This window comes from Rhea americana, unplaced genomic scaffold (genome assembly GCF_003343005.1).
Source record: "Rhea americana isolate MKP2758 unplaced genomic scaffold, rheAme1 scaffold_17, whole genome shotgun sequence".
Classification (NCBI taxonomy): Eukaryota; Metazoa; Chordata; class Aves; order Rheiformes; family Rheidae; genus Rhea; species Rhea americana.
Window position 1 is genome coordinate 1,763,122 of NW_028185816.1, and position 20,158 is coordinate 1,783,279.

The 20,158-nt window shown below is 37.4% G+C and overlaps 2 protein-coding genes across 2 annotated transcripts in view; both read right to left on the reverse strand.

Annotated features, from left to right (window-relative positions):
- HIPK3 (homeodomain interacting protein kinase 3) overlaps window positions 1-20,158 on the reverse strand; it is a 413,563-nt gene that overhangs the window by 274,306 nt on the left and 119,099 nt on the right. The window lies entirely within an intron of this gene.
- Window positions 1-20,158, reverse strand: part of LOC146598100 (uncharacterized) — a 59,032-nt gene that overhangs the window by 36,633 nt on the left and 2,241 nt on the right. The window contains exon 2 of the mRNA XM_085300978.1: window positions 20,136-20,154. Coding sequence (XP_085157104.1) covers window positions 20,136-20,154 — 19 coding nt within the window. The remainder of the gene's footprint in view (window positions 1-20,135; window positions 20,155-20,158) is intronic.

The following is a 20,158-nucleotide window of genomic DNA, read 5'->3' on the forward strand; positions in this document are numbered from 1 at the left end:
TAATAAAATGAAAAAAAAAAGTAATAGAAGTATTATAGCACCTTGAGACATGGGTTCGAACGACTCACGTCACAAATTACACTAATAATGCAGTGAGTGCACTGAAGGTGAGAGAAAAAGTAAAYAGTACAAAGAAATCAGATTTCAAAACTGTATTTAGAAGTGAACTCAAAGATGCAGTAACTTTAAAAACTCATAACCGTGCTATGTTACATATGATTTTCCATTTTGATTTGGACATTATTTGGGGTCAGAGTCCAAATATCTTGCACAGCAATTTGATCAATTGTTACGTGTAGTTGGGGAGGGAGAGGAAGGGTGTCTTGCTAATTTAATTAAGTTACCTACAATTCTGTAAGCAATAAAATGCTGATTCTATTTCACTGCTGATAGAAAGTGTTGTATGTATCTTGTTCAGTATCAAGATTTAAATTGTGCTCATACAGTTTAAAAGCTCTGAAAGCCCTAATCCAGAAGAATTTGTTTCCTGAGGATGAGTAGCAACCTATCTTTGTTTCAAGTTTCACAATTCAGAAGTGTCACAAGAATTAGGAATGATGCCCTTGGCAGGGTGGAAGGTGTATTGGATTGGTAGTCTCTGCAGGAACAGCATCTATCATCCATTTAAAAATCTCTCTTTACTCCCCTTTGTTCAAGGTGAAGAACTTAATTTCTCATGAAGCAAGGATCACTAACTAAGGATGATGATGATGATGATGATGATGACATAGGGAGTTGAGCAGGCAGAAGTAAACAGAAGTGTGCTTCTACTTTGGTCTACCAAAAGTATCATTGTGCCCATGTTCCCATTACATTAATTCTACTACTGGTCACTGATGAAAGAAGCAATAGAAGAAGCAGTGAACTACCAGATAAATGCACATATACATTTGGTGGAAGAAGGTAAAAGAACTGGTTAAAGCACGTATACAAAGTGTGTGCAAAACCTCTGGTATAAAATATTAGAGCATCTCTCCTGGTTTGAAAGTCAGTCATGACACAAGCACTCAGAAACCACAGAACTAACATGGCCTAAGGAACTGCACAGGGGAGATTCAGCTATTGCTTTGACAGCAATGGACCTTTTATTCATTCTTTCCACTCATGAAAAACAAAATAAAAATACTGTGCAAAGCTCAACCAAAACTGGCACAACTACATTAATATTTAAGTGTTTCAAAAGGCCCCTCAGGTCCTCAGCATGGCACAAAGCACACAACCATGTCCTGTAGGCAAGTTTGAGTTTAGTTAACAGGACACCTGCATTTTAACTGGCAAGGCACACAGATGACACCACAAGACTGCAGAGAAGCAGACTCTGCTGCACTGCTTTCCCAAAACACTGATGCTTATTTTATAGGAAGGAGCTCTGCATACTCAGAGAAACATGATAGCTCACTGAGCTGCAGCATGGATGAGGCAGACCAGATGCTCCTGGTGGAATGCTTTAGCACTTCTTYCAAATGTTGCAAAATAGTTTTTGAAGGGGCTAAAATGGTGTGATGAATTTCAGATATTCTACTTTGCATCAGTTTACTGGAATTCTTGCTGGACAGAGGTCTAATGTAGTTGTGCATGGAGGAAATGAATGACAGTTTTGAAGGAAACCAAAGCCTGAAAAAAACAAAGAACAATCTGTGGTTAAATATCCTGAAAATGGTAGAAACTCTACAGACAGCTCAGTCTAGTATCTTGAATCACAGCCTTACAGAGACTGGCAGCCACTGGCCAACACAGGACASCATTGCAGGGTTAAAGGAAAATACACAACCACATGCACAGAACAAGGAGAAAAGCACTCTTCTACTGCATSGCTTCTGTGCATTCATTTACAGTAGCACTCTCTGTATAGCCAACCTGGGTGAAGCAGTGTGGGTGGCTCTGAACTCAAATGCAAATCATGGGTGAATACAAATGTGAGGAAAAAAGGAAAGACTTGGTTTCCACTTCTTTCTTATATTCTGAAATGGCAGTGATTTTTAATCCATTAACATACAAATCATGGAAAAAGGCACCTTGTATCAGATCAAATATTCATAAAAACAACTTTAAAGCAATCACCTTCAGATAAACAGCGGAAGGCACTGCAGAACCACAAGAAAAAAGGAGGGAAATAGAGAAATACATACATTTATATACAAAGACATACATTTGCTTAAGATGTCCATCTGTCATAATTGCCAAAACATTAATTTCCATATGTAAAAGCCAGAAATACATACAGATGCATGCATTGGGCAAAGATTCTTCTCACCGATAAAGGACATTTATGCASTATCTCAAGAGTGTAGTAGTTTTGGGTCAGACACAAAAGAAATAAGCTGCACTGTGCTCACAGGCAGCCCTGAATAATCCAAGCATATTAAACGAACACTGCTTAACAACAACAAAATGAATGCTGTTTTATATCAGCTATTTTTCATTGTTTAGTGTTGGCATTGTAATAAGCTGGTGATTAGGCAGATATGGATACTTTGAGCTGAACAAAAACTACTGAAAAATAACCTGCAATATGTAACCTTGTGAACAAGATCACATGAGCCAGTGCCTGCATGGATGACAAAACAAATACTACACTAATACAGCATTTGAATTCATCATAAGTGCCTCAGGGTCAGATTTACAAATGATGCATTTAAAGTGCCTAGCAAGATTTGCAAGAAGTGCCAGATACGATAGCTGCCTAACACCAACTGACTTCAGAAGTCATCAGCCCTTTGAAAGGGCAACAGAATCTGTGTGCCTAAATTATTCCAGAGATCTTGCAGGCACCCATCTGAAACTGGGGGCACTTCCACATCTTTATAACTCTGATTGATCAACACTTTGGAGTCTACCATGTCACTGAAAAACACTGAGCACTGGTGACTGAAATATCTATGCTACTTTTTAAAGTGAGCCTGAGAGATTTTTAGGTACTTTTGTATTGAGTATTGTACTTGTGTATTTTTTCTTTAATTTTTAGCAAAAGGCCAAGAAGAACCACCTTGAACTGAAGTGGTATAGTGTAAAATCTCAGCTTACAGCCCAAGAAAGCCTAGGTGTAAATATCAGCTGTAATATTACATCCGGTARTGAGCTGTATTGCTCCATTGGGGGTTAGGTTTAGCTCAGTTSGTTAGAGCGTGGTGCTAACAATGCCAAGGTCGCAGGTTCGATCCCCGCATGGGCCACTCATTTGAGGRCTGGACTAGATCATCTCCAGAGGYCCCTTCCAACCTTGCCACCTCTATGATTCTATGATTATCTAGAGCAGCTAATATCAGGACACAGCAAGTAACACTGTGCGTTACTCTATCACTTTGTCATATCAAGACAATCACAATGAAATTCCAGCAAGTTTAAAAAATGAATGAAATCTAACTAGCATCCTCTTACTTCTCTTGTAATCAGAGCACCTTCACAAGCTTTGACAGAGCTGCCAGGCACTGATGAGTAGGTGCTAATATCACTCCAGGAGGTAGCACATGCGATTAATAAGGCACAGAGGCTTCCAAGAGCCTGACTTACTATTTACTTTTAAGCAACTTTTGCAAGCTTCAACTGGAATGTATTGTTCTTTTTGTAAACTTTATCATAATTTCATCTTGTGTTAATATAWAAGCTTCAAGTTTACAGACTGCAATTCTCACAGTTACAATAAAAATCACTGATCTGTAAACTAGACAGTGGAATCTGTCCTCTTTTTTGATCTCTCCAAATAAATGGCTGAACAGCAGTGACCTGCATTGGACTTTTATGGGGCTAACACACAAAGCTGATATTAGATAGTAATTTCTGATCGATCCCTCAGAAAAAAACACTTATTCTCAAAGGACAGCAAGTTTTTCACAGCACTAAAATATATCTTGGAAGAATTTATTCTTGTATCTTCTCCAAAAGCATGCACTGAGGTCTCCTTGAAGGTTTTTTTTTTTTTTTTGTTTTTTAATAGAATGTCAATAGCATTGTGGAATACTGCTGAAAAGTTGCAATTACTGCCATAGTGATTAATAAAGGATCTACACTAGCAAGCGTGTACTCAACCAGACAATGTACATGAAATAAAAGAGAACTATTGTATGCAGTTGAATAAACGTATAAACAGAAAGTCCAAATGGAGATTCTTGATGCCAAAGAAAGGAGCTGYTTCTTTAGGTCTTAAAGTGGCATTTCACATTAACTTTCTTATGGAAACTTCTCAATGGAAGCAGTCTTCACAGAACATGACTGCTTTCATTTAGCACTGGTGATAAATAGATCTCAAATCTACACTATTTATTCTCTATTGCAAAATCAAAAAAAATGTGATTACACTGAGACAATTAACTGAACATAAACTTGCAGTGGGCATAAAACACTGAGATTACATAGATTGTTTAAACTGAGTTCACCAAAGTTAACAAACTGGAGATAATAAAACCAGACATTTTAYACAGTGATTAATTAAGAAAAAACAATCATGGGTAAAGGAATATATCACACTAAAAGAGACAGGCGCCATCTTTCCACTACGAATTTATAATGAGACGACTGCCACAAGATAACTATTTCACAATACAAGCACCAAGAAAGAAAAAGGTGTGGGTCTTTATACAACACGACCTAAAAGTATATTACTAATTCCGCATTGGTGGTACTCCTATACTTCACGAAATTTTGGAAGCAAAGTGTGCARTAACATGAGTTTTAAGTTCATCACACATAAATACCATTTTCCCATGCAGTGAGTTTAAGTGATAGCTAAAACAAATTAATCCTTTACAGATATATATATGGGTAGGTGTACTTAATTTTATCTATTAGATTCTCTGTAATCCAGAGTCTTGCATCAAAGCACAATCGGACCACAGTCCCTTTCAGATACTTGCACATCCCAGTAAAGACAATAAAGTATTTGATACGTGCTGATAAAGGATTTGAACAATAGCAAGTAGACAATCAATACAGAAAGCATTTATTATATAGAACCTCCACAAATATAAACGCATAGCGTACATGGCACTATTTCCAATGAAGAAACATTGCAGATGAGTTGAAAAACTCTAAATGAATCTACAAATTGTTGTACAGCGTATATTCGCTATTTCGGAGTTCTAGACCTGTTTCTGCTACCGTCTGTCTTACTTCTAGCAGATCACTGCTGAACACAGTTTGCAGGAAATGCACTCAATAAAGATACAAGGATATGAATTCTGGTTTGCTCTAGCAGCAAGAAAGTTTACTTGATTATACTACATGTTAGTACTACACAAAAAAGAAAATCAGAGAATTGAAGTGTTAACTGCAGGTTTAAAGATGGGTCCTAGCATCAAGAAGAGATGTTATTCTACAAACTTTGCATATATTAACTTCATTTACTGTAAAATATTAATACTGTATTTACTATTTCTCAGAGAAGCTAAAGGAATCTCCTGGTCTTATAGCTGAGAGAATAAAAAAATCTTCTATAAGTGCTGAAGGTAATCCATGGGAGGCACTTGTAAAATCACATCATGACGTTTAAGTGACTTCCCTATTTCTTTTCTTGAATGTTTAAAATGTTTTCTTTANAAAAAAAAAAAAAAAAAAAAAAAAAAAAAAAAAAAAAAGATAGCTTTTTAGGACCAGTGGGCCTAAAATTACATCTAAGAACAATTTTTACCACTGAATGTAACATAAATGCGTTGGCAAACATTTAAAAATATTCCTTATCACATCCCATTGACAAAAATGCACACCAGAAACCTTATTTAAATGCCAGTCTGCCAACATTATCAGTTACTATATTTTAAGAACAAAAAMCAAACTCTTGCATGAAATTCCATTTAATCTAAGTTTTCCAAATTATATTACATTACCACCTCAATTGCAAGAATCCACTTCTATTTAAATGAGAAGCAAACAAAATACATCTTTTGGTCCTAAGTGAGATTATGTTCTCCTTTTAGACACAAAAATTATCAAAGGTTTAGTGATAATCCTAAAAAATTCAGCTTCACTAAGGAGTCTGTGATGTCAGCTAAAATGGCAATCCTTCAATTGGTTACAACAATAAGTACCAGTATTATTACTGAAAAGAGTACTGATAAAACAAAAATATTAGAAGTCATACTATGATGGGAATAAGTCTTACTTTATACAGGTTAGACAAATAAAAGCACATTCTTTTTCATATATAATTGCAATTTTTTTCACTTCTTRTATTTTTAAATATATAATAGTACTGAAGAGAAGGAACGAAATTCTTCTAGTATTAGAAAATCTTTAAATGAGGAAGATGTTCTGTAATTAATAAATCTTTATTTGAGTAAGTACACATTCTGTACCTAAAAAACAAATGTTATTTCTACAAAGATACACTGGAATGCTCAGAAATACATACAGATATTGAAAGGTGAAATTTGCTGCTCAAAGCGAGCTTTCAGAAGCACTAACATTGAAGTCACCAGCCAAATCACACTAAACAATATGTAAATACAGTGCAGATAACCTTAAAGTGACTTAAATGTGTAAAGAACTACTAGTAAAATCCAGTAGTTTACTAACAGATGATGTAAAGTAAACAATTATGTATTTTCAAAAGTTAATTACCCTCAAACTATTTTCTTATTAACGGCAAAGGAATAGCCAAGAAGAGACCAAACTTTTTACAAGAAAAGTTTGAATGAATCAATACACCTGATTCTCTTCACTCTGAACCAAAGCATATCTGCACTTAAAAAAAGTGTGTATATAAGTGTGTATATACGTGTGCATGGGGGGGATATTTATACACACACGAGGGAAAATAAGACCTGTCAAATACAGGTATCTCCTTCTTTTTAGAAGGAGAAGTCCACAACATAAAAATAATAATTATGTGCCACTCTAAACTGAAAGGAAGTTCAAAGTATTCTTCAAAACGACATATCCAGATAGAGCAGAGGCACAGATATCTCAGTACTTCAGTAGTTTAACTAACATGTGTAAATCTTTTAGATCTGTTCTCTGGCTAACAATCATGTCTACTGAAACAACTCACCATTTATTTAAGGGAAAAACCTGATTTTAAGAAAGTACAGGTAACTCAAATAATTCACGACAGTTATTTAGCTTCAAGATTATTCTGTACTATATTTCAGTTACATTCTCTTAGTCACTGAAGGAATCAACAGACTACTTTAACACTACAACTTATTAGGCACCTTAAAATGGMAACTTTAATTTGTGTAAGCATACGCTACAGGGGAGCATCAGTGTCTTCCTATCTATTTGTTTAATATCCTCCATAACAATTGAGTCATTACTGTAGGCCAAACTGGCAAAATCCCCCCCTTATGAAAATGCATCTCCCAGGTGTATCTTTATAAATTATTAATGGGAATTTCACAAGAGAACTAGATCATACTTCAGATACAACTTGCAGATCAGACTTTACTCACTGGAGTTTCAATCCTTACCTACTGAGGTCAGTGTGTTTTCTCCTACTGCCTTCTCTCCGAATGGGATCAGATGCAATCAGAAAGGAAAATAACTAAATACCATGGCTAGGCCTAATTAATATGGAAATACTTAACTAGTTTAAATAATTCAAATTCTAAACAGCAAATTTAGGCTGGCTACACAAATGTTAAAAAATTTTCTATGTGCACATGTAGATAACAATTTCAGCAAAAATTGCCTAGCAAGACAATTTTAGAAGCAAATTAGCACTATAGAAATTATACAGGGAGATTTCTCTGATCGGAGAGTTATAATAATAGCCACAGAAATTTGCTCTATATATACTCTGCATAATATGCTACACTGTAGTAGCCTACAGTTAGTATTGTTGACAACAAATTGCATTCCCAGAATATGTTCATGTAAGATTATCACTTTGTGATTATTTTAATTACTGCATTATATTGAAAATGTTGGATAAAATAAAACATCTGATAAATTTTGAATACCCTATACTTTATTRTTTCAGTTCTCTTATCATTATCAGTTACTTTTAAGTCTTCACTGATTTTTAAAATGAGCTATTAGCTTTTTAAYAAAAATATATATTGTACAGCCAGCTCATCGAACAGAGGGATCAGAATTACACAGTATATTGGAATACTCTAGCCTAATTTCAGATAAGCATTTTATGTGCTTCCCTTTGAGCACTGAAGTGTTTCATTAATTGTAGTGGCTGGCTTGAAGCCTTTTAGAGGACAGAAAGGAGATTAATATTAAAATGCCATTTCCTATTCAGTCTCCTACACAGAACACTGAGACCCACACTGCAAAAAGGAAGAAAGTAAGTTATCATGAAAGAAAAATAAACTGACTGAAATTTTGTCCACTTTAAAATAAGTGTTAGCATTTCCATTGATTCTAACAGGGTTAAAATTTTCACCAGTGTATTTTCAACTCACTCAAAAATTTTTGCAAGAAGCATTCAAAAGGTTTTCAAAATCACAGAATAATTAACATTTACAGTAAAGTCATCACTCAGCAGTGTCATCAAAATCCTTTCTGCCCTATATGAACGTTATATTGAGAAATGATGTGGCATGTAGATCTTGCACTGTGCTGTACTGGCACATGGCTCAGGATGATTTGCACCCTTAGAGCTCCTGACAATCAGAATTTGGAGTACTTTAGAATTATCTGAATTCCATGGTGCATTACTAGGGTTATCCTCCATTTGCATCTGGAAAAGCTGATGAACTGAGAAATGATATGACACCATTCATTCACAGTCATAATAATACTGTAAGCTCTTCAGGAATGAAATACGTCTAGCTGTGTATTCGAAATGTTTTGCTAAATCTAAATAATATATATAAAAATTATTTTAAATAAAATAATCATCATCAATTTGGTAACAACTGGGAACTGAACACAAGGGTCTCAACTCGAAATTTCAGTACATACCCCTGCTAGGGAACTCCTAGTTCCCCAAACAGAAAATCATCATCATGCAGTTTCACTGAGCACACTGACAATGCTGTACCTTTCAGATATTTCTCTGAAATATCCACCCAAACACCTTAATTGTTTAGGTGCATTTGGGAAATAAAGTCTTAAACAACATTCACCTGGAATCCCATTACCTCTATCTAATCTATCTACAAAGCAAAGAATATTAGGCAGCTTTGCACCTGGAAAGACTATTTGAGTCACTATGCCTGCCCTCTTCTTTTTAYCTAATCCCTAATCCTGTCTTTTCTAGAAAGAAATCTCTTAAATGTATTTATATGCCCAACTKTGAGCACTTTTCTTGATAAGCTGGTCTAAAGTTTTAACTACACTCCATGTAAAACAGTTTTATCTTAGTTCATAATTTCCTCCTGCCTTCTTCTGTTTACGTTGTGTCCTCCTCCCCTTGGGCGTCATGAAGGTTGTTCTTTCTATACCTTCCAGATGGAATTTTCATAAAGGCACAGAAGATTCTGGCCCCTCACGTAAGTGGGTGCTTTGCTGCTGCTGCTCTGTGCACGCAGCACTTCCGCAGGAGGCAGCTACCCCATCAGACTCTCAGCTTTTTCACAGCAGGCCATGAGGAGATTAAGGTACTTTTTGCAAGAACGGCAGAGGCACAGTCTTCAACTCACGCTCTGGGCAGAGCCTGCCTCCTGAGCTCCCTGTTCTCACCTGCCACCCTCCCTCCCCAAGAAAAGAGAGAGGCCGCGCCATTCTGGAAAGTATGCCACCGCTCTCCCTCCGGCGCAACATTCTTGCTGGTAACAGCACTGCAGGGAAGGGAACACAAACCTCATTGTTAGTACAGAGACATGAGGCGCATATTTTTTAAAAGGGTGGAGTAAAGACAGAACAGGAGGCATAAGAAACAGAAGAGCATCTGCAGACTGCAGACTGAAGTTTCTGTATGCAAGTGTGCAGGAAAAACCACAGGTAGTTGCTTTGACTAGATCCTTCATGGGAAGCGAGTCCCTTCCACATGTTTCTGTAGTTGCTCAAGCAGTCCCCCCTGGAAATGACTTCGCTAACTTCAAGTAATGTTTCATTTTCAAGAGTGTATTTTCCATATTTTTTATAGTTTATATTCTTTTAGTATTACTCAAATTTTGGATATTCTGTTTATCCATATAGGAACACAGGAAATGCCCTGCTGAATGACACAGATCGATTCAGTCTGTGTCAGGCAGCAAAACCAAATGCTACTGGAGGATGTGTAAGAACCTACATTTTGGGGGGTTCCTAAACACCTCTATTTTTATGGCAGTCAGAGCTCTACACCTTAATTACATGTAGTGTGAAGAAGTGCTGAAAGGGTTTTGAATTAGCCATTTTTCCAGTTGCTGACTGTCCCCTTACTCTTGTGTGAGGAGACAAAGCAAACAAAGAACAGTATTTATCTTTGTTCTATAATACTGTGACATTTAAACAGGGTAAATGGGAACTGTCAAACAGACAATTTGATATTGCTACTAGATGATGGACTGGATTAGCTAAAACAGGATTTGATTAATGAAGAACAAAAAGAGAATAAAATAACTAATGCATAGCAACGTATTTTTATGGACAATGAATCACTTCAAATTAATTTTATATTTCTATCCAACTGCAAGTTTGATCTAATACTGTGAGATTTCAATGAGGCATTTGACTTTACACCTCACATTTTGATTAATAAAATAATAATGAATATGCATATGCAATAGATTTAAAATGATTGAAACGAGTAGATAATGGACTCCAATGGGGACTGACTCTCAGCCTTCCACTATTTAACATTTTTACCAGTAACCTGGAAGAAATCAAAATTATCTCTGGTAAAAGTTTACAGATAACATAAAGACTGGGAAAGTAATGAATAATGAAGCAGGCAGGCAGATGCAGTCAAGTATCAGATCACATATAAAGACCAATGTCACTGGGTAAGAGAGTCTACCAAGGGGAGCAAGGATGAAGGGCTACGTTTACAGAGTAGGCTGCAGCTTCCACAGGGAGGAGAAGCAGTGTAGCTGCAGAGGCACAGAACTTTAAGCAGTTAATCTTGCTTCTCTAGATTGTACCAGTCTGCAGTGTCAAAAAAACTAGCACTACAAGTAACAAGACTACACTSTGTCTGACACCGACACTGATGTCAGTTCTTGCTGAATCAGGAATACCAGATCAGCTCTGGAGTCTGCAATTCAAGAAGAAAGTCAAATGTATTGGAAAGACTTCAAAGAGGACCCACAAGAATGAGGGAAGAATTGGAAAATACGCCTTTGATTGAACCATTGGAGAAATCAGAGTAAAAGGCATGAGTCGATGAGATATTTGAGTAGCTATGCATGGAAGTGAGATTTGAGAGTTCTTCTGTCTAAAGTTAGGATGGCTGAAAAATAAAGTAGGACAAATTCAGTTCAGAAATAAGGCATACATTTCCAACCACAACAGTAACATCCTTCACCGATAACTGTGGTGAATTATTTTCAAAATATTTTCCACTCAAAGCTGCTACATCTATACCAGTCACTTAAAAAAGGGAAATTTTGTGGTCCACATAACTTATGCAGGAGACAAGTTAAACAACCTAAGTGACTCCTTCCTAACCTAAATACCTAGAAATTTGTTACCACTACACTCTCTTTCATGTTCTGTTCTCATTTTTATGGCCTATCACTACCCATCCCAAACTTTCGATATGCTTTTGGATGTGAGATGACCAGAAGAAATACTACATAAACATTCAAGTACAACCCAAACTGTAACTATTGGGGAGGGGGAGTGTTGTAGCTGGCTTCTCAGTAATACATGAAGGTGGCCCAGAGCTTTATGTAGGTGACAATCTAGTAAGATATCTTTCAAATAAGAACTCAATATTTTAATTATGTGGCAGGACTCCTTAAGCTTTTAATGAGTATCTTACTAACCAAAGAAAATAAATAAATAGGTAAGGAACATAACAGTTTTGTATAGCAGTAGATCCACAAACACCTAGTTTTGTGATTTACCTAGTGAAAGATCACGGCCCATAGCCAGTTCAGAGCCCAAGCCTGGGGGGTTTTCGCTCCCTCTGACACACAGGAACAGCTGCTGTCATTAAAAAAATAGGGTTTGAGACTTCTAGAAATACCAAAAATCTAGCTGAGAATACCAAACTGCTACAAAATCAAGCCTGTATCAGTTTTAAAATCTTTCAGTCAAAATATTTTACCACAAGATCAAAGAAGTATATTTAAAGTTACAGTATCACGGAAGGCTAGATCAATATATGCTAAGCAAAAACAACGGTTTTCAGGCTTTCTTAAAACTACTCCCAAAAACTTGAGCTTCAAGACCGCACATTGAAGACATACTACAATGAAAAAAAAAAAAACAGGAAAAATGCATTCCCCTTCCTAAACAGCCATGACCCTTATAAAAATCCACTCTTTCACCATCAGTATGTTTATCTGCCAAAGCTACTTATCAGATTAAAAGGAAACTACACAAAGAAAGAACTGGCAAGCTAATTTCTTTCAAATTAGCTTCTCAGAACTTCAGTGGCATACAAAATAACATAATCTAAGTCATTTTTATTCTTTTCAAAACAAACAATGACAATTCGGCAATGAATTGTTCCCAGGATAAACTTCAGTTTTTCATCTCTTCTCCTACCATTTTTACATTGCCAGCATATTTTAACAGCCTCTGTTATTTCTTTTTTTATAGCTACCATGGAAAACTAATACAACATCTTTGTTTTCCATTTCTTTGGAATGAGTTTTTCACATTTTCACTTCCACATATTAAAATGCGTAACCTTTCTTTCAACTTACTGACTCCTTAAAAAACCTGCTTCTTAGCATTTTTAAGTTATATGTGATCATAAAATGATCTTACTGTGTTATCTTAGCTAGTAACTATACAAGGTTCATTTACAAAATCCATCTCTCTCAAATTCATATCAACTATTTAGCCAAAGACCTTTTATTTATTTTCAGCTAAAGACACTGTAGTGAGTTACCAGCTCTCTCTGCAGTAGTGATGCAGGATACTTCTGCAGGTTTTTTATTAACTGATACACAGATGGATTTTAATTTATATTGGCGTGCTTCAGGAATTTTTTTTTTTTTTTTTTTATCACTTACCCCACTGCACGAGTGCTTAGAAAAATGCTGCACATGATCTGTAGGTACGTCATCTAGAGAGACATTCCTAGAGAGCAATCAAAATCACTACATACAACATATATGATTTTTAGTCATAATAAAGAAAACACCTATGTGAAGGGGAAATTTTAACAGTAGTCCTACTGCTACTTGAGCAACCAATGCATCAAAACAGATCTTAGCATCTGAAAATTGGTGAATACGCCTTACAACAACATGCTTCAAGCATTCAATCTATTTCATTTACAGAAATCCTACACATTAGAACGAAATCTTCCCTAATGGTTACTAAAACAATTACTGACTAAAAGGCTCTTAGATCTGAAAGCAAAAGGCACAACAAGAACTGATGACCTGACGCTGAAGTTGGATAAATTAAAACCAGGCACATATTTTTAACGACAGGATGGTGATCACTGGCACGACTACCAGTGGAAATGGTGGCTTCTCAGTCTCTAGATTGGAGCCAGCAGATAGAGCAAAGCCAAGTTACTGATTTTGATACATGTTAACTGAGTCAACCTGTATGGCGTGCACAGGTCAGAGCCTTAAGCCCTATTGGCACTACAGTTCAAATGTAGTAAGAGAGGCCCACAGTGACATCAAATGGAACAAGCAAACATACTCCAAAAGTAATAACTGAAAACCTCGTCTTCCTTTCCACTTCCGTAGGGCATGCACATGTGCTGCTGATTTACATTTGATGTTTACAATCTTGGATAGTTTTTCCTCTACTTCCTCTCATATAGTCTTCATCTGAAGTCTAACTGAAAGTCAGTAGGAATCAGCTAGAGTATTTTCCTTACAGGAGCAATAGCAGTATATCACTAACAGGTGATAAAATGATTGAGAGGACACTGTAGATAATTTCACATCCATAGTAATGTGTATAGGAGAAAATGTGTAAATAGTCCCTATTTTCTGCTTCTAAGGCTGAATTTTTATTTTTACCATCTCCAAATGTTCTTTCATTATTCTTCTCTCCCTCCAGCTCCCACAGTCCAGGAAGGAATATCCACTGATTTAACCTCAAGATCAAATAAAAACAGTATCTGTGTTACATTTTGCTATACACATTGTAACATATCATCCCTGGAGAAAACCACTGTTATTTAAACATTAATAACATAATCAACTCTTTTTTACCAAAAGGAGCCCATAGTGAGTAGATTTTCAGACATTCCATTTTCTGCAATACCTCTTCTGTTTAAAAGGAAGTAGTCAAACCGAGTCACTTGTGGCTGCTGTTAACAGGCCCTTTAAAAGCATCATCTGTGTTCAAAGATGCACTTCAAACATCTATCAGCATAGTATCTCCATTTCAGATTTTAAGAACATTACTAGCCTTTCTTCTTATGACAACAATTACGAGATGCAGATGTTCCCTTTCTATCCTTCTGCACGTACTTAGAAGTACCACTAAACTGTCAGTTCAAAGCCTGGATTTCTCCCATATCTGCTTCTTTTTCGTTCCCAACCCATTTTGCTTTTGTCATGCCCTTTCAAACCCAAAACTACTGAAAGTTATGTTTAAAGAGGGGCTAGGGAAGATCTCAGCATTTTTTTAGTTACTCTCTTGATAAATTCTGAAGATTAATTTATGGAATCTAAAAAACTTTGCTGTGTATCCCTGTTTAATGTGCATTTGGGTTTTAGAGAGGAGCAGGAAGAGAATAAGAGAAGTTATTACTAAACAATTTATGGATGTGAGGGATTAGGCTTCACTAACAGTAAAAAGAAAGAGAGAAAGTTCACAGCAGTTACTCATCTGCTAAACTCCTCTTTGAGCTGCCAACCTAGCCTCAAGTCACGAATGAAAATGACAGTTTTAAAGTGATCATGGGTAATGGACTTTGGGCCCCTGCTAATTAACTGTAAAAATAAGGACAATGCTTTCYTGTCCTGAGATCCAGCCACAACCACAGAATTCTCAAACACTCAGATGACAAGGACCGAATAACTCAGCAGGCCAGAACTGGTTGGTTGACTTCTGGATAAAGGATAAATTAGCCTAGCATGAGCCTAGGAACAGCAGGACCCCATATTCCCAGAGGAAGCTGCAGAAAAAGATTTATTACCCAGCCTCTAGCAGTGGAAGTCTCTCATCTCAGGTCTGTTAGGCAGCCGTGCTCTGAACCTCCAGAAGAAGGCTCTCTAGATAGGCAGCTCTCTTACTCAGTGAGGTATCGTGGTATCAGCCATGTTCTATCCCTATCCCTTTAACATGGTCTTCCTTCCAGTACTTTTCTTCTGGTAGGAGAACTCCTGCACTTCTCCAGCTCAAGCATACAAGTATTTTTTCCTTGAACGTTGGAAAGCTATTTTTAAAATCTGCTACAAATACTACAACTACTTCAGCATCAAATAGCTCTCATGTGAGATGTACAGAAACTGGTTTTCCTATATCCTGTACTTCTGCTAGTTAAATAACTGCATTGGGAATGTTTTGCTGGGGGGTGTTTAACTGAGAAATGCCAGCTGTCCATAGCCTAGCAATTCTATCCCACCTTGCTTGAAGGCCCACAGGATTAAAACTAAAATGCAGATTAGTTCAATCAATGTAGTAGTTCCTTCCCTGGATTCAGTAGGATGGACTTAAAACAGAAACTAAACACTGAGACGCTCTTTGTTTTAATGTTGACATGTTTAGACCTTCAAGCCTAAATTCAAACGTAAATATTATCAGTATTTATTATTTCAGCAGAAGCAACCATTACCACATGACTAAGAAATACCATAAACACAAAATTGCTCATACATCCCCTCCCCTTGTTCCTCAGCCTGATCTCAAGGAAGTCCAAAAGATTTCCTAAGTAAGTGCAATGGCAACTAAGAAGATGAATGATATTCAGTATTTTTACTGGATGACTGAACATGACTGAATGTAAGATTGCAAAGTTATTTTCTAACCACAAATCTAAAATAATCAGTAAGCATTCTTCATAAGCAAAACATGGCCACGCTTCAATCTTGCCTAAGATATAATTTGCTTATCTTAATCTACAGAGAATAATTTCATCAAAGCTGTTTCAGTATGTATGAACTTAAATTATCCTGTATCTACGTGAATACTAAAATGAGATTTTTTTTTTTTTTTTTTTTTAATCAACTCATGTCAGGGATAACTCACTAGTTACCAGGAACGCACTAGTCAAAGCAAGATATCTCAAGGCTGGTGGATCTGTATCAAAGGTACCCATCCACCAAAACTTCAAATCCACTCAAAGAAGCATCTTTTCACATGTTTCTTGTGGTCAAATTCTTTAGTCCATGTTACAGATTCCAGTGGTTCTATTTTGTTTTGGTTTGAATAYAATGAGCTAGAATAACTTTTCACTGACCATTTGCCTATTTTTTTCATAAGGTAGATATCTGTATGTTTTATTCTGTTGAGATAATCAGATCAAATATTAAAAGAGCAATGTGATCGATCTGAAATTACTGATGACATGGAATGCTGGATTTGTTGTTCTAGAGAACAGCCATAAAAGACRTAGAATGGCTTTCTACAAATCCTCACCATTTTACCTCAATGAGGTACCGGATCTAAGGAATGACTTACACCCATCCTTCTCACATCCCCAGCCTTTGAGGCAACTCTTGCGGCAACATGCACATTGAACTCAGAAYTCTGTCCCAAACCATACAACTTCTGATATGCCAATCCTGACTGTATTTTTGTGGGGTTTCAGGAATTGCAAGAAGTTGAGTCAGTACTCAGCTGCCATCCAACAAAAAACACAAGTCTGTAGGAAGTGGAACTGGCAATTTAACTCTTGGCACAGGGCACACTGAATTCTTCAACCAAGGCTCAAGCTGGGAGAAGCAGCCACTATGCTGGAGGCGCCATTGTGGGTTTTGAAATTATTATGAGTGAAGGTGAGATCTCACTGTCCTAGTGTTTGGCAAACACACAGGAAGACATGGACCTTTCTCTGACAAGCTTATCATTCAAACAGGTTAAACAAACAAGTATGAAGGAGGATGGAATACATAAAAGGAAGATTTAAACATTTCTTAAAACTTTTTATCTCCAAGAACCTCACGCCAGCCCTTCTGATCAGTTGCCTAAGCTAACAGGCAATGCAGCTGTAAGCCAATTAATCCTTTTTTTCTGCTTTATTCAAACAACAAGTAGTGTGATGTGTACTTAATGGTTGAGAAATGGTCCACTGAGAGCAGATCAACTCTCAATCTCTGTCCATTCCAGAAACTGCATTTCTTGTTACCCCAAGTAAAATGGTTGCCCATGGTTCATGCTTATTGCTCACCAAGTAGTTTTACCTGGTTGGATGATGGAGAGGATTCARTCCTAAACTGTCCTCTCATACTTTCATTTCACTGGATCATTCCTTTTCCCTTTCTTGATAGATATATTCCGTTTGTCAWAGCAATACCAGTAAAATATTTGCACTTGCTATTCTATAATAATCAGAAATCACAGTTACATACTTMTTATTATGGCGGGCAATGTAATTTTATTTTAGTGCTCACATACAACAATCTGAATTCAAACATGGTCACAAGGAAGACATATTGCAGAAGTTAATGATTAATTTTGCATCTTACTGAGCAGTTTTGTATGTATTCTGCTAAAGAAACAAAAATATTTTTGGCACTTCTAAAATTAGATATTTTCCATCCCATCTACTGTCTCAAAGCTAAGCACTTAGATATTGGTGAAAGTGTCCAGAAGCACAGACCAGCACTGATTCTGAGTCCCAAATACTGAGATAACGACTCTCACTGCTCCTAATAGCTGGCAGGCCAACACCTTTAATGCTTTTTCCTGTTAGGATCCCTTTTCAGGCTTCATTTTGTGTTGAATTTTTATCAAGGTCAATGCAAATTATCACAGCTATTTGAAATCARCTCAAGTATCAGGAAACTTATGAATTGTCCTCTGAAGAGCTAGCACTAGAGTAAAATTTCTCTTTATCCTCCATGCCCAAAGTTCCCTGCTTTTTCTTCACACACAGTGGTACAGCATGTTGCACATAAACACAACAAAAGAACCTAGCATGTATCCGTGCATGAGCATGTATCCATGCATGAGCATGTATGTTTGTACAATTTTCCCATATATACAAATATTTCCCTGTGGAGAAAGCTGTACTACTAACTGTACATGACAAATGCTCTTCTCATTGTTTAATGCATCATGTAATGCTACATGGATTTCATGGCTGTGGACCTGCCATAGCAACCAGAATATTAGAATAGTAAACACAGAAATCAGTAAAAACAAGTTTGCTTAACAGAAATACAGAATTACAAACAGACCAATATACAGAAGTTAACCTTCTTAGACAAAACTGATGGTTTGAATTTCTTGCTCTGCTAGTGTGTTTTGCCACTGACTTCAATGGGAGGCAGTATTTCATGTGCTATATCTCACTGGAAGACAGAGCTTTTTATGTTGAGGAACATTAAACTTACGTACCTTAACAATTAATTATAAACACTGCCTACAAACAGTAAAGCTTTGCCTGCAATTTTAGCTGAACTCTGAGAAGTACTGACTGCAACATATTAACTACYGTAAAGTAACTACCTTATTATATTCTGGCTGCCTGAAATTCCCATGCAATGTCTATTGGTGGACATATTTTTCACTTTATGTGATTTGTGTACTATAGTCACGTACTTTGGCTTAGTATTACTGTAGATTCTCACCTCTCTGTTTCAAGCCATCAGCTATGTGATACCCACACAGATGTTTTAAAAATCTATTGGATTTCCTATAAACTGATGTTGATACTTAAAAGTAAGATAATGAATATGTCRTAAGGACTTAGCAACCACAAAGGTACAAACAGAATGTAAATACTTTCATTTAGTACTGGCTGTAGTGACCCTGTGTCAAGAGTACCATATKCTATTACTAGGAATACCTCAGTATACCTTTTAAAGTTCAGGTATGAGAGACTGGCTACCTCAGAGTGAAGATAAATTTCACTTCATAGTTCAGATATGGAGAGAGAGTTTATATGAAATCCAGACTGAGTTGTCAAGCACAGGTAAAAAAATTAACCATTCCTCTGATCATAGGTCAATTTATCACAGAGATAGATCTAACCACAGTATTTACACATTCAGAACAAGTAATGAAGTATGAAGCACTGTTTCACCAACTTACAACCTGCAAACAAGAAACCTTATTATATTATGGCTATAAAACTGACATCAATAGTATATGATGACTGTACATTCATTTTAACAGCTTTAAAATGTGGATCTACACCTACTCTTTCCTTAAATCCAGGAGATTAATCTAGCCATATATCAATCTCAGTCTTTTTTTTTCTTTATGCTAGTGTACTCTTAGAATTATATCCAGCATCTATATCTGGCATACAAAATAACCATTATCAACAGTAATCATTTMTGTTTTGTGACCGATGAGTATTTCTACTACTGTAAGAAGTCAAGGGAGCGTACTGAATCCTGTCTGACTCAAAGGAGTCAAGGGGAAAGGGAAAAACATAGCCCAGAAATTCCTGGGAGACCTGAGCCGCATTTGAGAGCGGGCACTGGGGTGTCGGCCCCTCGCCCTCCTCGCCCCCCGGCCRCACACCCACGGAGCACCGGGAGGGAGCCCGCGGGGTAGCGAAAGCCTCCCGCACCCTCTCTTTCCCTGCGAGGCACAGGGACGGTCCCAGGCGAAAAGGTGCTGTCTGCCTGTCGGCCAGAAAGAGCAGAGATCACCGCAGCGCAGGGCATCCACGGAACGAGGCAGAAAGCCCTAGCATTCCCTCTTCATAAATGAGCCTCACCTCAAAGAGCGGGTAAGAAAAGACGCTAGTGACAACGAAGAACAGCCTGGATTTTTCCACAAATACAGTATCACAAGGCGTAAGACCGATCTCGCCGTTCTGAATCCCCCTGCCTTTGAAAGCAAGGCGCTTGACACACAGGAGCCCCTCTGCCATTGCAGCGAGGTGAGGCTATTATGGAGGCGGCCGCAACTTTTACTGAGGAAAACCCGAGGCTCCCTCGGCCGCCAGCCCTCCCTGCGGAGCGGCTCCCTCTCCCCGCGGCAGCCGGCCCCGCGCTCCCGGCCGCGGCGGGCGCCCCAGCCCGCGCCCCAACCCCCGCGGCTCCCGCGCCTCTTACCCTGCTCCGCCCGGGCGCTCTGG